The sequence below is a fragment of the Camelus dromedarius genome, chromosome 31, assembly GCF_036321535.1.
Source record: "Camelus dromedarius isolate mCamDro1 chromosome 31, mCamDro1.pat, whole genome shotgun sequence".
NCBI classification, from domain to species: Eukaryota; Metazoa; Chordata; class Mammalia; order Artiodactyla; family Camelidae; genus Camelus; species Camelus dromedarius.
In genome coordinates, this window is record NC_087466.1 from 4,576,923 (window position 1) to 4,590,894 (window position 13,972).

A 13,972-nucleotide genomic window follows, 5' to 3' on the forward strand; every position below is an offset into this window, starting at 1 on the left:
CTGCTCTCCTGCACGATGGCCCTCCAGACGTCTGAGCAGCTCTCTGGCCACCCACCCCCATCTTCCCTCTTCAAGGCCTTCTTTATCCCCTGGCGCCCAGCCTCCAGCAGCTCACTCATGCTGAGGCCAAGCCGGCAGCCCAGGGGTGACAGGAGCAACCTGTGGGGAGGGCCGTTTCCAGCAGATCCCAGCCAAGAGAGCCCGAGTGATATGCAGCCTGTTCAGTCGAGAGGGTGGATAAAGAAACTGATTCCCAGGGAAACCTCAGACACCTCATGTTACTGGGCACTGACCCTGGGCCAGCCTGCGCTGCTCTGCATCCTTTTCCACACTGAACCCTCACGTAACTGGGGAGACAGCCACTTTTACCCCGTGGCTCCACTTCACAGATGCAGAAACAGGCTTGCAGAGGTGAAGGGGCCTGTGCAGGGAGAGTCTCGGCTGGAAGGCGCGGTCTGGGTGCGAGATGTCTGCCTCCAGAGCCCTGGGGACCTCTTGTTCTTCAGGCTCCCTGCCTGGCACCTGCACCCAGGCGATGGCCCCCACTGGACTTGGACAACTCTGGGTTTTGGGGGCTAGTCCCTTAAACCTAAAACAATTTGCATTCACCCCCTACTTTGTAGTTTTCCACACCCTCATTTATATACTAATCCTAACTGTGCCCCTTCTCCAGCCTGAGCCCCGTGCTTCCCTCACAGGTCATGCTGTCCTGTGGGGTCCAGCATTGCTGCCTTCCGTCCGGCTGAGTTCAGTGAGAGCCTCACCCTCCGGTTTCTAGGGAAACCTGGCAGACCGCTGGGTCAGATCGCACACAGGCCCTGGCTATGAACTGTGATCCCGGGGGTTGGGGGAAGCTGGGTCAGCACAATTCTCGAAGTCCGTCCCTAGCCAGCTGGATTCCCTCCTAGCTCTGCTGGCCTCCGAAAGGCAGCTCCACCTCATCTGTGGGCAACAGAGCAGGGCTGGGGTGGGAGGTGGCACCTCAGAGAGCGTCTCCTCAGCGTCCCTTCCAGATTCTCCTTGGTGTCCAGGGTGCTGAGGGAGTGGGAGTGCCCAGCATCCTGCATGTGTGGGGAGAGCCGTGCATCCAGCCGCAGCTGGTCCAGGCGCTGAGAGACGGGGTCATGTTCAATCAAGAGCTGAAGTGTCTGGCTGGTCTGGTTAATTGCATCTTCCACCTGTGGCCAAGAGCAGTGTCAGGCTGGTCGCACAGGGTGGCCCATTGTAGGTCACCCACCCTCAGCCCAGACGACCCAAACGGTATGGCCTCCAGCTGCCAGTCACCACATGGGGGACGTGCCAGGCTGATACAGGAAGTCACCAGTGGTCACAGGCTCAGTGGCAAGACCAAGACAGACCTGAGCTGGGGAAAGGTCAGGGCCATGGCCTGATCTCCCAGAGGGTCTGCTCCCTGTCCCACCCACACATACCTCCTCCACTCGGAGTGTGCGGACGGGGATCCCGTTGATCTCCAAGATGCGGTCCCCGGGGTGAATGGCATTGCGGTTGTTGGGACTGATGTGCATCCGGTTGACCCTGGGCCAGACAAGAGTTGAGGCAGGGTGAAGGCATCTTAAAAAAGTGCCTGAGCAATTTCACTTGTGCAGGGAGGGCTTACCAGGCCCCAGGCCCCTCCTGACCTCCAAGGCCCAGGCCACTCACAGGGAAAGGTCACACCTTTCATAGGGCATCCACACTCACCCAGTGGCCTAAGCCAGGAACTTGGACATCACCCTCCCCATCTGGAGTTCCCTCACTGCCTGCCAATGCTCATCACCTTGAAGAATCATCCATCACCAGAGTCACCAACATCTCTTGCTGGCACCTTGCAACAGCCTCTTAACTGGTCTTTACACTCTAGGCCTGCTCCTCTCCCGCCCCACTTCCACACCAGTGATCCTTCAAAAATGCTGATCTGGTTGCATCACCTTGTTTAAATCCCTCAACAAACCTGCCAACAGTCTTCATAATCCAGGCAACCTGTCACTTAACAGTCTCCACTCTGGCTACTCTCAACCGCCCAGTCTACACCAGACATAGCCACAGACTCCCACCTCTGCCTTGAACATGATTCCCTCCCCTCTTCACCTGACGAGGCTTTAGCACAGACCTCCCTCCTCTGGACCTCCCCGACCCTAGCACCTCCCACCTCTACTGCAAACACCCAGTGCCTGCATGGAGCAAGTGCACGACCGCCGTCTGCAGGGTCGGCAGCCATATGCGCCTTGTGACTGGTATGAGATGGACAGGCTCCTTTCCCATCAGGTGACTGAACTGGACCTAGGATGGAATCTTAGTCTCTTTCTCCTCCTTCCTCCATTCATTCACTCAACCAACGAAACAATAATCTACGCACACCACTGTATTCTGGGCACTGTTTCAGGCCCTGAACAAGTATTGAACAAGACCAAGTTCTGGAAGGAATTCGTGGGGAGGACAGATGATAAACAAACTAATACGCATAATCAAGCCAGACAATTTCAAAGAGCAAATGTGATCTAGAACTTGGCAAGAGAAAGGTGAGTGATTTTGCCGTTAAGCATCTGGTGGGAGGCAGCCCAGGCAGGGAGAACAGTAAGTGTCAAGGCCTGGGTGCGGTGATGGCACAGTGAGCCCAGGAGGAAGAGCCGAGGTGGGGAAGCAGGGAGCTCTGCTGAGACTCTGGAGTTCTGAGCCCCTCAGGGAGCCCCGCCTCAGGTGTCTCAGGACACTCACTCTTTTACTTGCACGGTGGTAGCATAGTTGGAGCAGGCACTCTCCACAGACACGGAGAAGCCCCGCCTGCCCTCCGTGGTGGCCGGCATGGAGATGTGTGTGACGGAGTAGGGCAGCTGGTCCTGGACAGACTCCGTGGATAGCCTCTCAAACATGGGGGCCAGCACCACCTCATTGTGGCATTTCCCGCTGCGGGGAGGAGCAAAAAGGGGGCTGAGATCCTGAAGCCCCGCCTTGAAGCCCCAAGCAACCCCATGGCTTCAAGCAATAATATCCATAGCCCCGCAATCACCGTCCTTGCTGAGATTCCAGCAGGCCGCTCAGAAAGCTGCCTGGGCTCTCTGGAGCGGACTGGGACCCGGGGTGAGAGGGCCTGGGTTCTCCTCACCCAGCCTCTGCCTCACGAGGAGAACTGGGCCACTGCCTGTATGTCCTGGGATCTGTCTCCAAGAGCCCCCTCCCAGTCATTCTGCCCCTCTGGGAGGATACGGAGCAGTGGCCTTATTCTCACAGTAGGACACAGGGCAGAGACTTTAATCGTCTTGCTTGCAGCTTTCAGAGCCAGTGAAGAGTGCTGACCCCCCGGCAGTCTTTCTGCCCATCGCACACTGCCATTTGCCCCCTTCTCTCAGTCACTCTTGCAGGGAAGGGTGGACGAAGGGCCGATCTTACCAATAGAGGCTGGCGTGTTGCACCAGGGCGTATGCATCCCCATCTTCAATGATCACCTTGCAGCTCATACAAGCGAAGCACTCTGGGTGGTACTTGAACTCCCCGGCCACCTGTGAGCAGGTGGGGAGAAGGGTGGACAGATGGAGGAAGTGAGTTGTCACTGTTGCTGGAGCGAAGGCAGGGGTGGGTGGGTGAGGGTCCTCCCATCAAGGGTCTACAGACCCTAGTCGTAATCTACCTTTGCACTCCCTGCCCTACGTCTTCCAGAGAAAGTGTTAGATTGCTGCCTCCCTGTCATTGCGGAGACTGCAAAAAGCTCTTTTGGTCTCAGCCACGGAAACAGGGAAGTAACCGCCCCGACTAGAAACGCTCCCAGTTCCTCCAACACAGGGCTGGCAGGTCTGTGACTAGATTTAGAGCCCTTAGGAGCAGGAAGGGGAGGAGGAACCTCCTCCCTTGGCCAGCCCATTCCAGGGTCTCCTTTTCTGATTCATGGGACACGTCTTAGGTGTAGCCTCCTCTCATTGACCTGGAACACCCCCTTTAAGGCCCTTGTCCCATTGTACTGCGGCTCCTCCCTCCCTGCCTGCTTACTCATCTACCCCAACACTGAACTGTCAAGTCTTTGAGGGAAGGGGCTTACCTGGCACCCACTAGGTGCTAAGGAAACATCTGTTAAGTGATTGAATAAATAAAGGGAGTGACCTCAGCTAATGGGAGGACTAGAGGTGAATGGCCGTGGGAAACAGGAGGCACTGGCAGTGGGCTCCGGTGACCGGGAGGGTGGGGGGGTGCTCACTCACCATGACGGGCCCTGTCATCAGCAGAGAGCACCCATGGCAGAACTCCCCAAACTTCCCCCAGTAGTCCTTGTGGCAGTAAAGCTTGCCATCCTTCTCGTAGTACCAGTTGGTGAGGGAATCCTGGCATTCTGAACACCTGAAAGGAAGACAGGAACAGAAACCCTCCTGGATCCTTGGAACCAGGCTACACAGGCTGCCCCTGGTTCCCAGGCCTAACGATACAGTGGAGACACCTCTCTCTGAGCCAAAGCCAGGATAGGGGAAAGGCATAGTTTGCTGCTATCTTCCTAAAGAAGGCCAGTTGGAGGAGGGAATAGGACCCTAGAAATCAGCTCTGTCCCACCTGTCTCAGCCGCAGACCAGCGTTCCTCAACCTTTCTGAGTCTTGAAGCCCTTTGAGAATCTAATTAACAGCCAAGAAGCCTCTCCCAGAAAAATGCACATACAAGGAAGATGTGCATACAATTTAGGTTATGGGCCACCTGTGTGTCAAGGATTGAAGCCTACTCATGGCCCCAGTTAAGAACTTCTGGTCTAGACAGATATCGCGATGAACCAAAGAAGCTTAGTCACCTCCACTCTACAAAACCCGCCCACTACCCACAGCATTACCGATGCAGCATTCTTGAGAAAAGTATGTTAAGCATAAAGAAACAATCAGGCAAATCCAGAAGGGGGTGGGTCACTGTATAAGACAACTGGTCTTGACTCTTCCGAAGAGCTAATGTTATGGGATGTCATGGGGTTAAGGCACAGGGATTAAAAAAGCCTAGAGACACAGAAACCAAATGCGATACCTACACCTTGGACTCGATTCTGGATTGAAAAAGAAAGTAGCCATGAGTAACATTTTGGGAATATCTAAGGAAATCTGAATTTGGACTATACATTAGATTATGCTGTGAAATTACTGTTAATTTTCTTAGGTGTGATAACAATACTTTGGTTATATAGAAGAATTTGTAGAAAAAAATATTAAATAATTAAGGGGAAAGTCAAGATACCTGCAACTTAAACAGTTCAGTAAAAAATAAATGAATAAAACACAGTGTGTGTGTCTGTGTATAGATAAAGTGGCTTAAAGTTAACCAATGATGAATCTAGCTGAAGGATACATGGTGTTCTTTGAACTATTCTTTCAACTTTTCTATGTATTTGAAAATTTTTCAAAATAAAATATCGGGGAGGGAACAAAACTCTATTAGCACTGTGCAAGACGTGCACGTTAGCCCCAGCTCCTCTCTCCACCGGTCACCCTGGGTCAAGTTGGGCTGGTCTCGGGCCACATTTGCACAGACACGCTCCTCCTCACGTCTGATTCCGGCACCCACTGGGCCCATCCCACCCCTTTCCTCCTTGTTAACAGACTCTCCATTCTTGTCGCCAGGGCCTCGCACCGCCCACGCCGCCCACATCCTTGCTCCAGAGAGGCAGGGTGGAGCTGCCTCTTCATCTGAATCCTGACCCTGCCACTTACTAGTTATGTCATCTTGGGCAAGTTACTGCACTTCTCTGACCCAGTTTCCTTATCTGTAAAGTGAATGTGAAATGACATGTATTAGAGTATAGGTACTTTACATGAAAGGCCCAGCGCAGTAGCAAGTCGGTAAGTGTGAACTACTATGAAAGATGATGGTGATAATGGAAGCTACATTCCCGGCCACTTACTGCCACTAGCTGGGTGGCTTCTGGACAGCCTCTCTCCGTAGCTTTTCCTCACTGACAAAATGTGACTAACAGCATCCAGTACAGAGAGCCACTGTGAAGACTAAGTAAGTTAATATATCAGGAAAGCCCTCTGCAAACTATGAAGGGCCAGGCAAGTGTATTATTATAGTAACTTGGCAGGCACTACAGAGAGAAAAGACAGATATATAAACTACCCTACTCCATTTTCCAAGAGCTTATAAAGAGTTGGGGAAGAGAAAGTCTAAGCAGTACTTAATTAACAATGCAAGGTGAGAGGCCATGATGGGGTTTCTGCCAGGGGCCACTCCCACCCTGCAGCACCTCCCACTTGTCCTTTGGATGCTGAACCTCAGGGTCCTGAGAGCTGGGTCTGGCGTGACAAGTATGGGTATGAAGTGCCCAGAATGATTAAGCAAGAACCACAAGTTACAGGAGGTGGACGGGAAGACCTGTCCTGGGCACACAGCTCAAATTCCTCTCAACGTAAAGGCTGGATGAGCTCTGAAGTGGGAGGAGAGAGACCTGGGTTCAAGTTCTTGGGAACTACATGCCCCTGGACAAGCCCCTTTCCCTCTCTGGGCCCACTTTTCCCACCTATAAATGAGAGAATTAGACAAAGACTTTCCCCTGGACGATCCAAGGCTCAAATCCCAGCACCACTTCCCACCTAAGTGATCCAGGGCCAGCTGCTTCACTCCTCATTTGTGAAATGGCAACATGACCACTGACTCTGAGGGTAGCAGGAAGGACTAAATTTGGTTCTGGGTGGCTGTAGGTGCCTGGCAGAGGGCTGGCACTAGAAGCAGGGGCTTCCTTCCTGCCTCCCACCTTCTCACTGAAAGCACCTGACCACCTGTCTTCCTCCTTCACCACACTGAGCGCTCCCTGAGGACAGGACAGCATCCCTCTCACTCCTGGTAGACTTAGTACCTCGTAATGGGCCTGGCAGAGTAAGCTCTTAGCACATGTTTCTAAACTGAAAATGGTGGGAGTGGCAAACCAGCAGTCCAGGTGGGAGCATGGGGGTTCTGTGGCTCAGGTCACCGGGACCCGTCCTTCTCCTGGCTGCAGGGGAGAAAAGCTGGTGAAGACACACCTGCACCGAACTATAGGCCCGGGCCCTGTCACACCCTCGGGATGGTATGTGCGCTGCAGAGCCCGGGAGCACCAGAACATGTCCTCCTTTCCACTGCCAATATCCTGCTTTTGTTGCCCCAGCCAGGCCCGGAGAGGAGCAAGTGCAGGCACGCAGGAGAGCCACGCCAGCCTCCTGCGAGGAACACCTGGCTGGAGAGCGACACCCCCCAAGACACACGTCTGTGTCAAGGAATGTCTCAAGGGCAAAGCCAGAGCCGGCCGCCAGTGTCCCTGAAGAGCAGGAAGATGAACAGCTGATGGAAGGACTGGCTGCGGGTCCCCAGGCTGCTCTGTCACAGAACACAAGTGGTTCCAGGCCCCTGGAGAAGTTGCCGGGCAGACCCAGAGTCTCAGCTCAGATATTAACAACAGCTACTGTTCCACAACTGCTAACCATATTCTGGGCGCTGCATAAGGTGTCTACTTATGTGAGCTCTAATTCCAACCATACCCCTCAAGGTGACAGGATCATCCCTGTTTCAAAGACTAGAAGACTAAAAAGTAGAGTCAAGTCACTTCTGGAAAGTCGCCCAGTACACACACCATGGAGCTGGAATCTGAACAAACGTGTGCTTGTCTGTGAAGCCGTTTCCACTGACGGCACGACATCCCCCGTGTGATGCACACACCCACTCAGCCGGAGCCCTGAGAGCACTTAACACCTGGTGACGCTGCTCCTTAAGCCCAAGGGCCCATGTTAAATACACGAGGACTCTTCTCCTCCACTTAGTCCACAGTGGTCTCCGCCCTTTTAAGAAAAGAATCCAAAATACACTCTGGAAATGTGAGGTGCAACTCAAAAAAAAAAAAAAATCCCACTTACATTGTACAACACAGGGAATATATACAGGCACTATTTTATAATAACTATAAATGGGATATAACCTTTAAAAATTGTGAATCACTATGTTGTGCACCTGAAACCTATATAACATTGTACGTCAACTATACCATAATAAAAAACCACTGCAAAAAAAAAAAAAAAAATCCCACCTCAAGTTCTCAGGGGTGATGGCCACAATATGTTCTCCCCAAAGTCGAAGCTTATTTCCAGCTTTCAGTTTTTGAAAGTTCCAAGTGAAGGTCAACGTCTGCCCAGGCTGCAGGCCTGGGGGCATCCAGCCTAGAGGTGGTGGGACTGGTGCTGGAGCCCAGACCCCAGGGCCGAGGCATCAGCCATCCACACTCTCCTGAGCAGTGAAACCCCCAGCCAGGGGTGATCTCTGAGAGGCCCACTCACCTTGAGGACAACCTCCAGGACTCTTCCCAAGCACTACAGGGTGAATCGAGCCGTTGTGGTCAGTTCAGTGGGCAGCTCAGACCCAAACTGAGGCCTTTTGAGTTAGCAGGGAACACACAGGTTAAAAAAAGAAAATCAGCTGAGATTCTCACAAATAACTTCTTACAATGCATGGGTTCATATTTTCTCTTTGCTGTTTACTATGTGTGTCACCGAAAGCCAGTTACTTCATGACTCTGGGCCTCAGTCTCCTCATCTGCACACCGGTGATGATAAAATCTCAAGGGGTTATGAGAATTAAAATGCCTAGTGTGATGCCTGGCCAACAGCAGGTGCCCAGCAGGTCCCACTCCCCCGCTTCCCTCTTTAATTTGAGAACACCAAGGGTGAAAGGAAACAGACCCTTTTCCCTCCCACGCCCAAGCAGTAGGGACCTGTTTCTTGGCCCAGAACCAAACAGATTTCTGGAAGTAGAGAAGATCCTAAAATGAATTATTTGTCTAGCCAACTAGAAATCTATTGATTATTATCAATTCCTACCGATTAGGAAATAGTTACTGTGCATCTAGGATGTGCAAGACCAAAAAGGCAAGGTGCTGGGAGAAGCCAAGTGAGATAAGATAGAGGCCCAGCCTTCAGTCACATGCAAGTTCTTCAGACCAAATGTTTACAGGTAAATTTTCAACCTTATGTGGTAAGAGCACAGAACAGCCACTATTACAGTGAATTTGCACAGGTTAAAGAATAAGCCCTCCCATGTCCTGGTGACTGCCTGGTTGGATGCTCAGCCTTAGCCTCCTAAATGAGCAGAAAACATCTGGGGAGAAGCTTCTTCCAGGCCCTGCCTCTGAGCTCTGACTAGCTGGATGGGAGACTGGGCAGGTCTCTGCCCTCACCTGAGAGTGTCACGCCTGGGGATGCCAAGTCTCCCCCGGGCCCTGGAGGGCAGACAGACCAGGGCCCTTGAGACTCTGGTCCATCAGAGCCTAGTCTTCTACCACCACAGACCCCTTTATTACCTCTCCTGCCTGCAGACCCTGTAGACAGGCTGTCAGTTAAGTTGTAATTATTATGGAATATGCTGTTATTCTGTTTGAAAAAATTAACCAAATACATAATAAGCCTCTGATCAGCAAGAAATAAGTGTTGCCAGAGCACGCTATTCAGTTCCAATCAAAAGCCAGGAAGCCTATAGTTGCAAAGTAATCTGTGCAGTGGCACTGCAGTTAGGAATAGAGCCTTCGTTATTTGGGAAAAATTGAAAAGTGCTTGTGTGTCTCTGAGGAGCCTTATGGGTTGCACAGTTGGGAATCATTCAACTGATTCAAGTCCTTCATTTTTCGAATGAGGAGGAAAAGGGTCCCAGGGGACCTAAGGCACCTTCCAAATGTTACTGCTAAGCTGGGCAGGGTCAAGAATAGTTTTTCCTGTTAAATGTGGGTTGCTTTACACCAAGATGAACTTGTTTTCCTCAAGAGACAATAAGTAAACCAAACCCATTAAATCAATGTTGGGCATTAAGGGAAGATCTATAAAAAGAAAAATCCTTGAAAGATGTCAGACAAAAGTTACTCACAAATTTACTTCTTTATAAAATCCAATCTGAGGTGTTCTCTTACTTGCGAGCACACAGTAACTGCATCTCACCCCTCACATCGGTGGCCCTATCGGTGGCCCTGGCAGAGGAAGACGGTGCACTCTGCTGAGTGAGATCTGCCAGGCAGGGGTGCCAGGGCACAGAAATCATTCTCCATCCCTGCTCCCTCCTCCCTCCCTTGCGCATGGTCACGCCCGATCTTGTCCCTGTGGAATCCGGTTGCGTCACTCTCCTTGCAACCAGAGCCCCAGAACTCCTGAGGGTTCAAGGTCTGGGGTCAAGGACTTAATTTGTTCCACAGAACCTGGCAAGGGTTGTGTTCAGGAGCCCAGGAAGTGCAGTCCCTGTGCTCTGTGAAGGAGGAAACTGAAGCCCAGGAAAGGGTCAGGCACCTGATCAGAGAGCAGCCCATGAAGACACCCTGTAATAAAGGATGGGGCAGGCAGTGACAGTGGTGACTAATTAGACTGCTACCTGGGAGAGCAGAGGGTCTGGGTGGTCCCTCCCTTGGGGCACAGAGCCCCATGTGCGTGTGTGCGGCTCTCTCTTCAGAAGTGGCTTGAGGAATGTGGCCTCTTATCTGGGGGAGGGGAGAGGGTCTATGGCACATCAGTCAGTCAGTCAGTCGGTCCCCAGACTCCAGCTGGGCAAATAGAATTGGGGGGAGGGTTGTCAGGTTGCCCAAAGGGGGTGGGGCAGAATAAGACAAAGGACAGGCAGACCTGGGTGGTGTCAGTGGCTTGGCCCTCAAAGGTTCAGGTTGAGAGTTCATTATCTCTCTAGCTCCTGTCTTGGCCCCAGAGAATAAAAGGGGCACACATTCCTGGCTTCTAAGGGAACAACCCCACCCCGCCAAGCTGCCTATTCAGGATTAAGAGGAAGAGGGATTAAGGAGGGCCTGGCTTAAACTAGTGGCTGCTTCAAACACTTGGCATCTTGATTCCACGTGGTAAAACCTGCCTCCTAAACACAAGATCAATTCCCACTAGCTCTTCCAAGGAGAACCTCTGCCATCCCTTCATATGCCAGGCAGCCATGGGGACCCTTTTTCTGCTCTCTCTCTGCTGGGAGAGGAAAGCAAACCCAAGAACGACCCTGGTGAGGTACAGGCAGGGGAGGTGCAGCCTCCTGAGGATGAGAGAGGAAACTCAGGACGACAGATGAGGCTGGCCAGAGACCCCACAAGTTAACTCTGCTGAAACCAGTTGCTGCCTCTGTAAAATGGGGATACAAAATGTCTTGAGGCTGTTGTGAGACGGAGGGATAAAGTGTGTAGCAGGATGCTTGGCAGAGTCAGCCCTGAGGACCAGCTCCCACCCTCGCAGGTCCCCGAGCCCTTGCTCAAACCCAGGGGTTTCCCACCACTCCACCAGGGGCTGGTAATTCTGTGAAACCACATGGTGTTCTGCTTTTTCTGCCCAGGGCACGGCCACCTGACTAAGTATCCCAGCAGCGAAGTCCGGGCACGGGGCCGGGCTTGGGAAGCCAGAAGGGAGGAGTCGACCAGGACCACTGGTGAGGGGAGGCAGACCTGGGAACAAGCTGCTCCCAAAGAATGAAAACAAGCCCCACCCCAGCCAGGAATGGCTCCATTCAGGAGGGACCCAGAGGGCTAGAACCCCCTGGGGAGTTTCTGTTGGAGGTGGGGTGGGGCAGAGAGCAAAGGAAGGCAGGTCAGAGGTAGAGAGAACGTTTCCACATCTCCCTCTGGTAAGGCCCACAGAAGCTCGGGCCTGGGGACCCAGCAGGCCTGGGGGCTAGCCCCACAGCATAGGTCACTCCAAAGCCAACTGCCCAGGTCTCACCTGCCCAGGCCTTTCCCCAGCAATCTTACTTGCCAGGGAGAGCAGAAGCCCTTAAAGGCCAGAGGCAGAGGTGAGAACAAACGTGTGTAATGAGAGTGCCTATGGTGTACAGGCTGCCCACACCCAGGCCTTGCCAGCTTCCATGCTGTTTGGCAAAACCTGCCTCTCCTGCTTGTTGGGACAGATTCCTGGGCAGGCGGCACGGCCGGCAGGTGAGACACGTGAGAGCTGGAAGGACAGCACCCTGTCTGTGCTCTCTCCCCGGAAGCAGTAGCACCAAGAGCAGGCCGGTCAGTGGCACCTTCTGGAGGCTCTTCCAGGTGAGTCAGGGAAGCAAGGAGAGCCCGAGCTCCCCTGGGGCTGCCCCCTGGGCCCACCCCTCACCTCACCATTCCCAGAACATGGTGGGGGGGCCTCGGGTAGCCCGGCTCACTTGGGAGCAGCTTCTACTGGCTCCTGCCTGACAGAAGCCACAGTCAAAGGATAAATGAAATCCGAGAAGCAGATTCAGGGAGGCCTCTGCCCGCCCCTCAGGACCAGGGGCCCGAAGAGGAGGTGGGGCAGGGGACTGAGAGTCCAACTCACCGAAAGGGGTCTCTGGAGGTGAAGTAAGCCTGGACAGACAAGTAACTCCCCATCTTCTTCCCACACCAGATAAGCACGCTTAGCTGCAAACCCGTCTGGGAGAGCCTCCAGCCGGCAGCGGACGGCCACCATGACAGGCCCAGGGCTCCGCACCACTGGCTGTGGGCTGGCTGCCCGGCGCTCACCTCTCCCTCCGGAGCGGCTGGAGAGGCGTGAGCACTCCGGGCCCCTTGCCCCCCGGCAGACGCCCGTAGGGTCTCATGGCGGGGAGGGCTCTTCCCTGGTTCTCGGAAGCTGGGCGGCCCCTCAGGACTCAGGAGAAGCACCTCTCTGCGGAGGCTATGCGCACAGAGGCATTCCTGGGCAGGGGCCGGTGGCTAGCTAAGAAAGAGGCGCTGCTGTCAAGTTAGCCTTCTTCTCCAGTCCCACCCCTGACGGGGGAGGGAGGGAGGAAGGGGAGGGGCTCCGCGCCGAACGAGGTGTGTGGTTGGAGCAGCTATTAGGAAACAGACCTTGCAGTCAAGGGGTGGAGCTGAGCTGGAGGGAGGCTGCAGGCAGGCGCTGCAGACAATGACCAGGACTGGCTGAGCGTCCATCCCTGGGCTCAGGGAAGGGCAAGGCCGAAGAGAGGGTGAGCACATGTGGCCCAAGTGTCCCCAGCCTGAAGAGCTACTCCAAGGACAGCAACTCTGCTCAGAGGTGAAGAAAAGCATAGGATACCAGCTCCAGGTCAAGCCACACCCCCAGAGAGGGGCCTCTGGCAGGAGGCAGGTCCAGAGATCCAGGTCCTGAGAAAGCTGCCCTCTGGGCTCTCTGCTCTGGGCTGGCATATACTTGGTGCTAGCGCGTGGGTCCCCATTCATCCCTTCCCTCTGCCTGGCTTGCGGACAGCTCCAAGAGCTGCTAGCGGGGGCTGCTACTCCACCTGTGGGCAGAGCTGCACTGCAGACTAAGAACAAGGCCCAGAATGTTAACCGACACCTGCCATTTCTCCGTGTGGTAAACGCCATACAACACTCTTATTTCACCGACAAGGGAATTACCTCCATGGTATAAACAAGGAAAGTGAGGTACAGAGAGATTAGGTAACTTACCCAGGGCCAGAAAATTAGTCAGTGGCAGTGCTGGGATTTAAATGCAGATTCAAAGGGAAACACCTCCCTCAAAGCCCTTCTGCAGGTAGAAGGGAGCACAGGGACTGGAGCCAGGTCACCCGTCCCCTCTCTTTCATTTCCAGAATGCCAGCCATTGGCCTCAGCAGGCAGTGGTGCTTCTTCCACTGTGTCCATGGTAACCAAGCTTCTCAAACCGAAAAGCAGGGCACGATGGAGGACAAGGCCCAGGGTGCCTGTGGGGAATGATTGGCCAGGTATCTGGAGTAGGGGCTGCATGAAGAGCCCCAGCTGCTCTGACCAAACCAGAGCCCACCATCAGGGGAGCCCCAACCTCCCTGGCCTGCAGAAGACTTAGGCACATCCAGACCTCACTGCTGGGCTTGAGGGAGCAACACCAGCTCCCTCCCACCAGGCACACACTCCTCACCACTGATGTTACCCTGTTACGACGAACAGGAAAGCCTGTGGCAAAGGTGGCGGCTGGATGTCAAAGCCTTTTCCCATTCCTGGACTGACTGAGCACACGGATAACAAAGAATGTGATAAGAGATGGTGTTTGCACCCTGCTGTAAGCGAGCATTTCTGAGCACTTAGTACATTCCAGGCCCTGTGCT

General features: G+C 53.7%; 1 protein-coding gene across 7 annotated transcripts in view; it reads right to left on the minus strand.

Moving 5' to 3' along the window:
• LIMK2 (LIM domain kinase 2) overlaps window positions 1-13,972 on the minus strand; it is a 52,073-nt gene that overhangs the window by 12,309 nt on the left and 25,792 nt on the right. For 5 of the 7 annotated variants that reach the window (XM_031443108.2, XM_064481059.1, XM_064481058.1 and 2 more), the window contains 5 exons: window positions 4,191-4,326; window positions 3,388-3,497; window positions 2,716-2,904; window positions 1,431-1,536; window positions 982-1,178 (listed from right to left, as the gene is read on the minus strand). In XM_031443108.2, coding sequence (XP_031298968.1) covers window positions 982-1,178; window positions 1,431-1,536; window positions 2,716-2,904; window positions 3,388-3,497; window positions 4,191-4,326 — 738 coding nt within the window. Of the gene's footprint in view, window positions 1-981; window positions 1,179-1,430; window positions 1,537-2,715; window positions 2,905-3,387; window positions 3,498-4,190; window positions 4,327-5,667; window positions 5,689-12,243; window positions 12,645-13,972 lie in introns of those variants that run through there. The other 2 variants (XM_010992256.3, XM_064481061.1) reach the window with 2 other exon arrangements.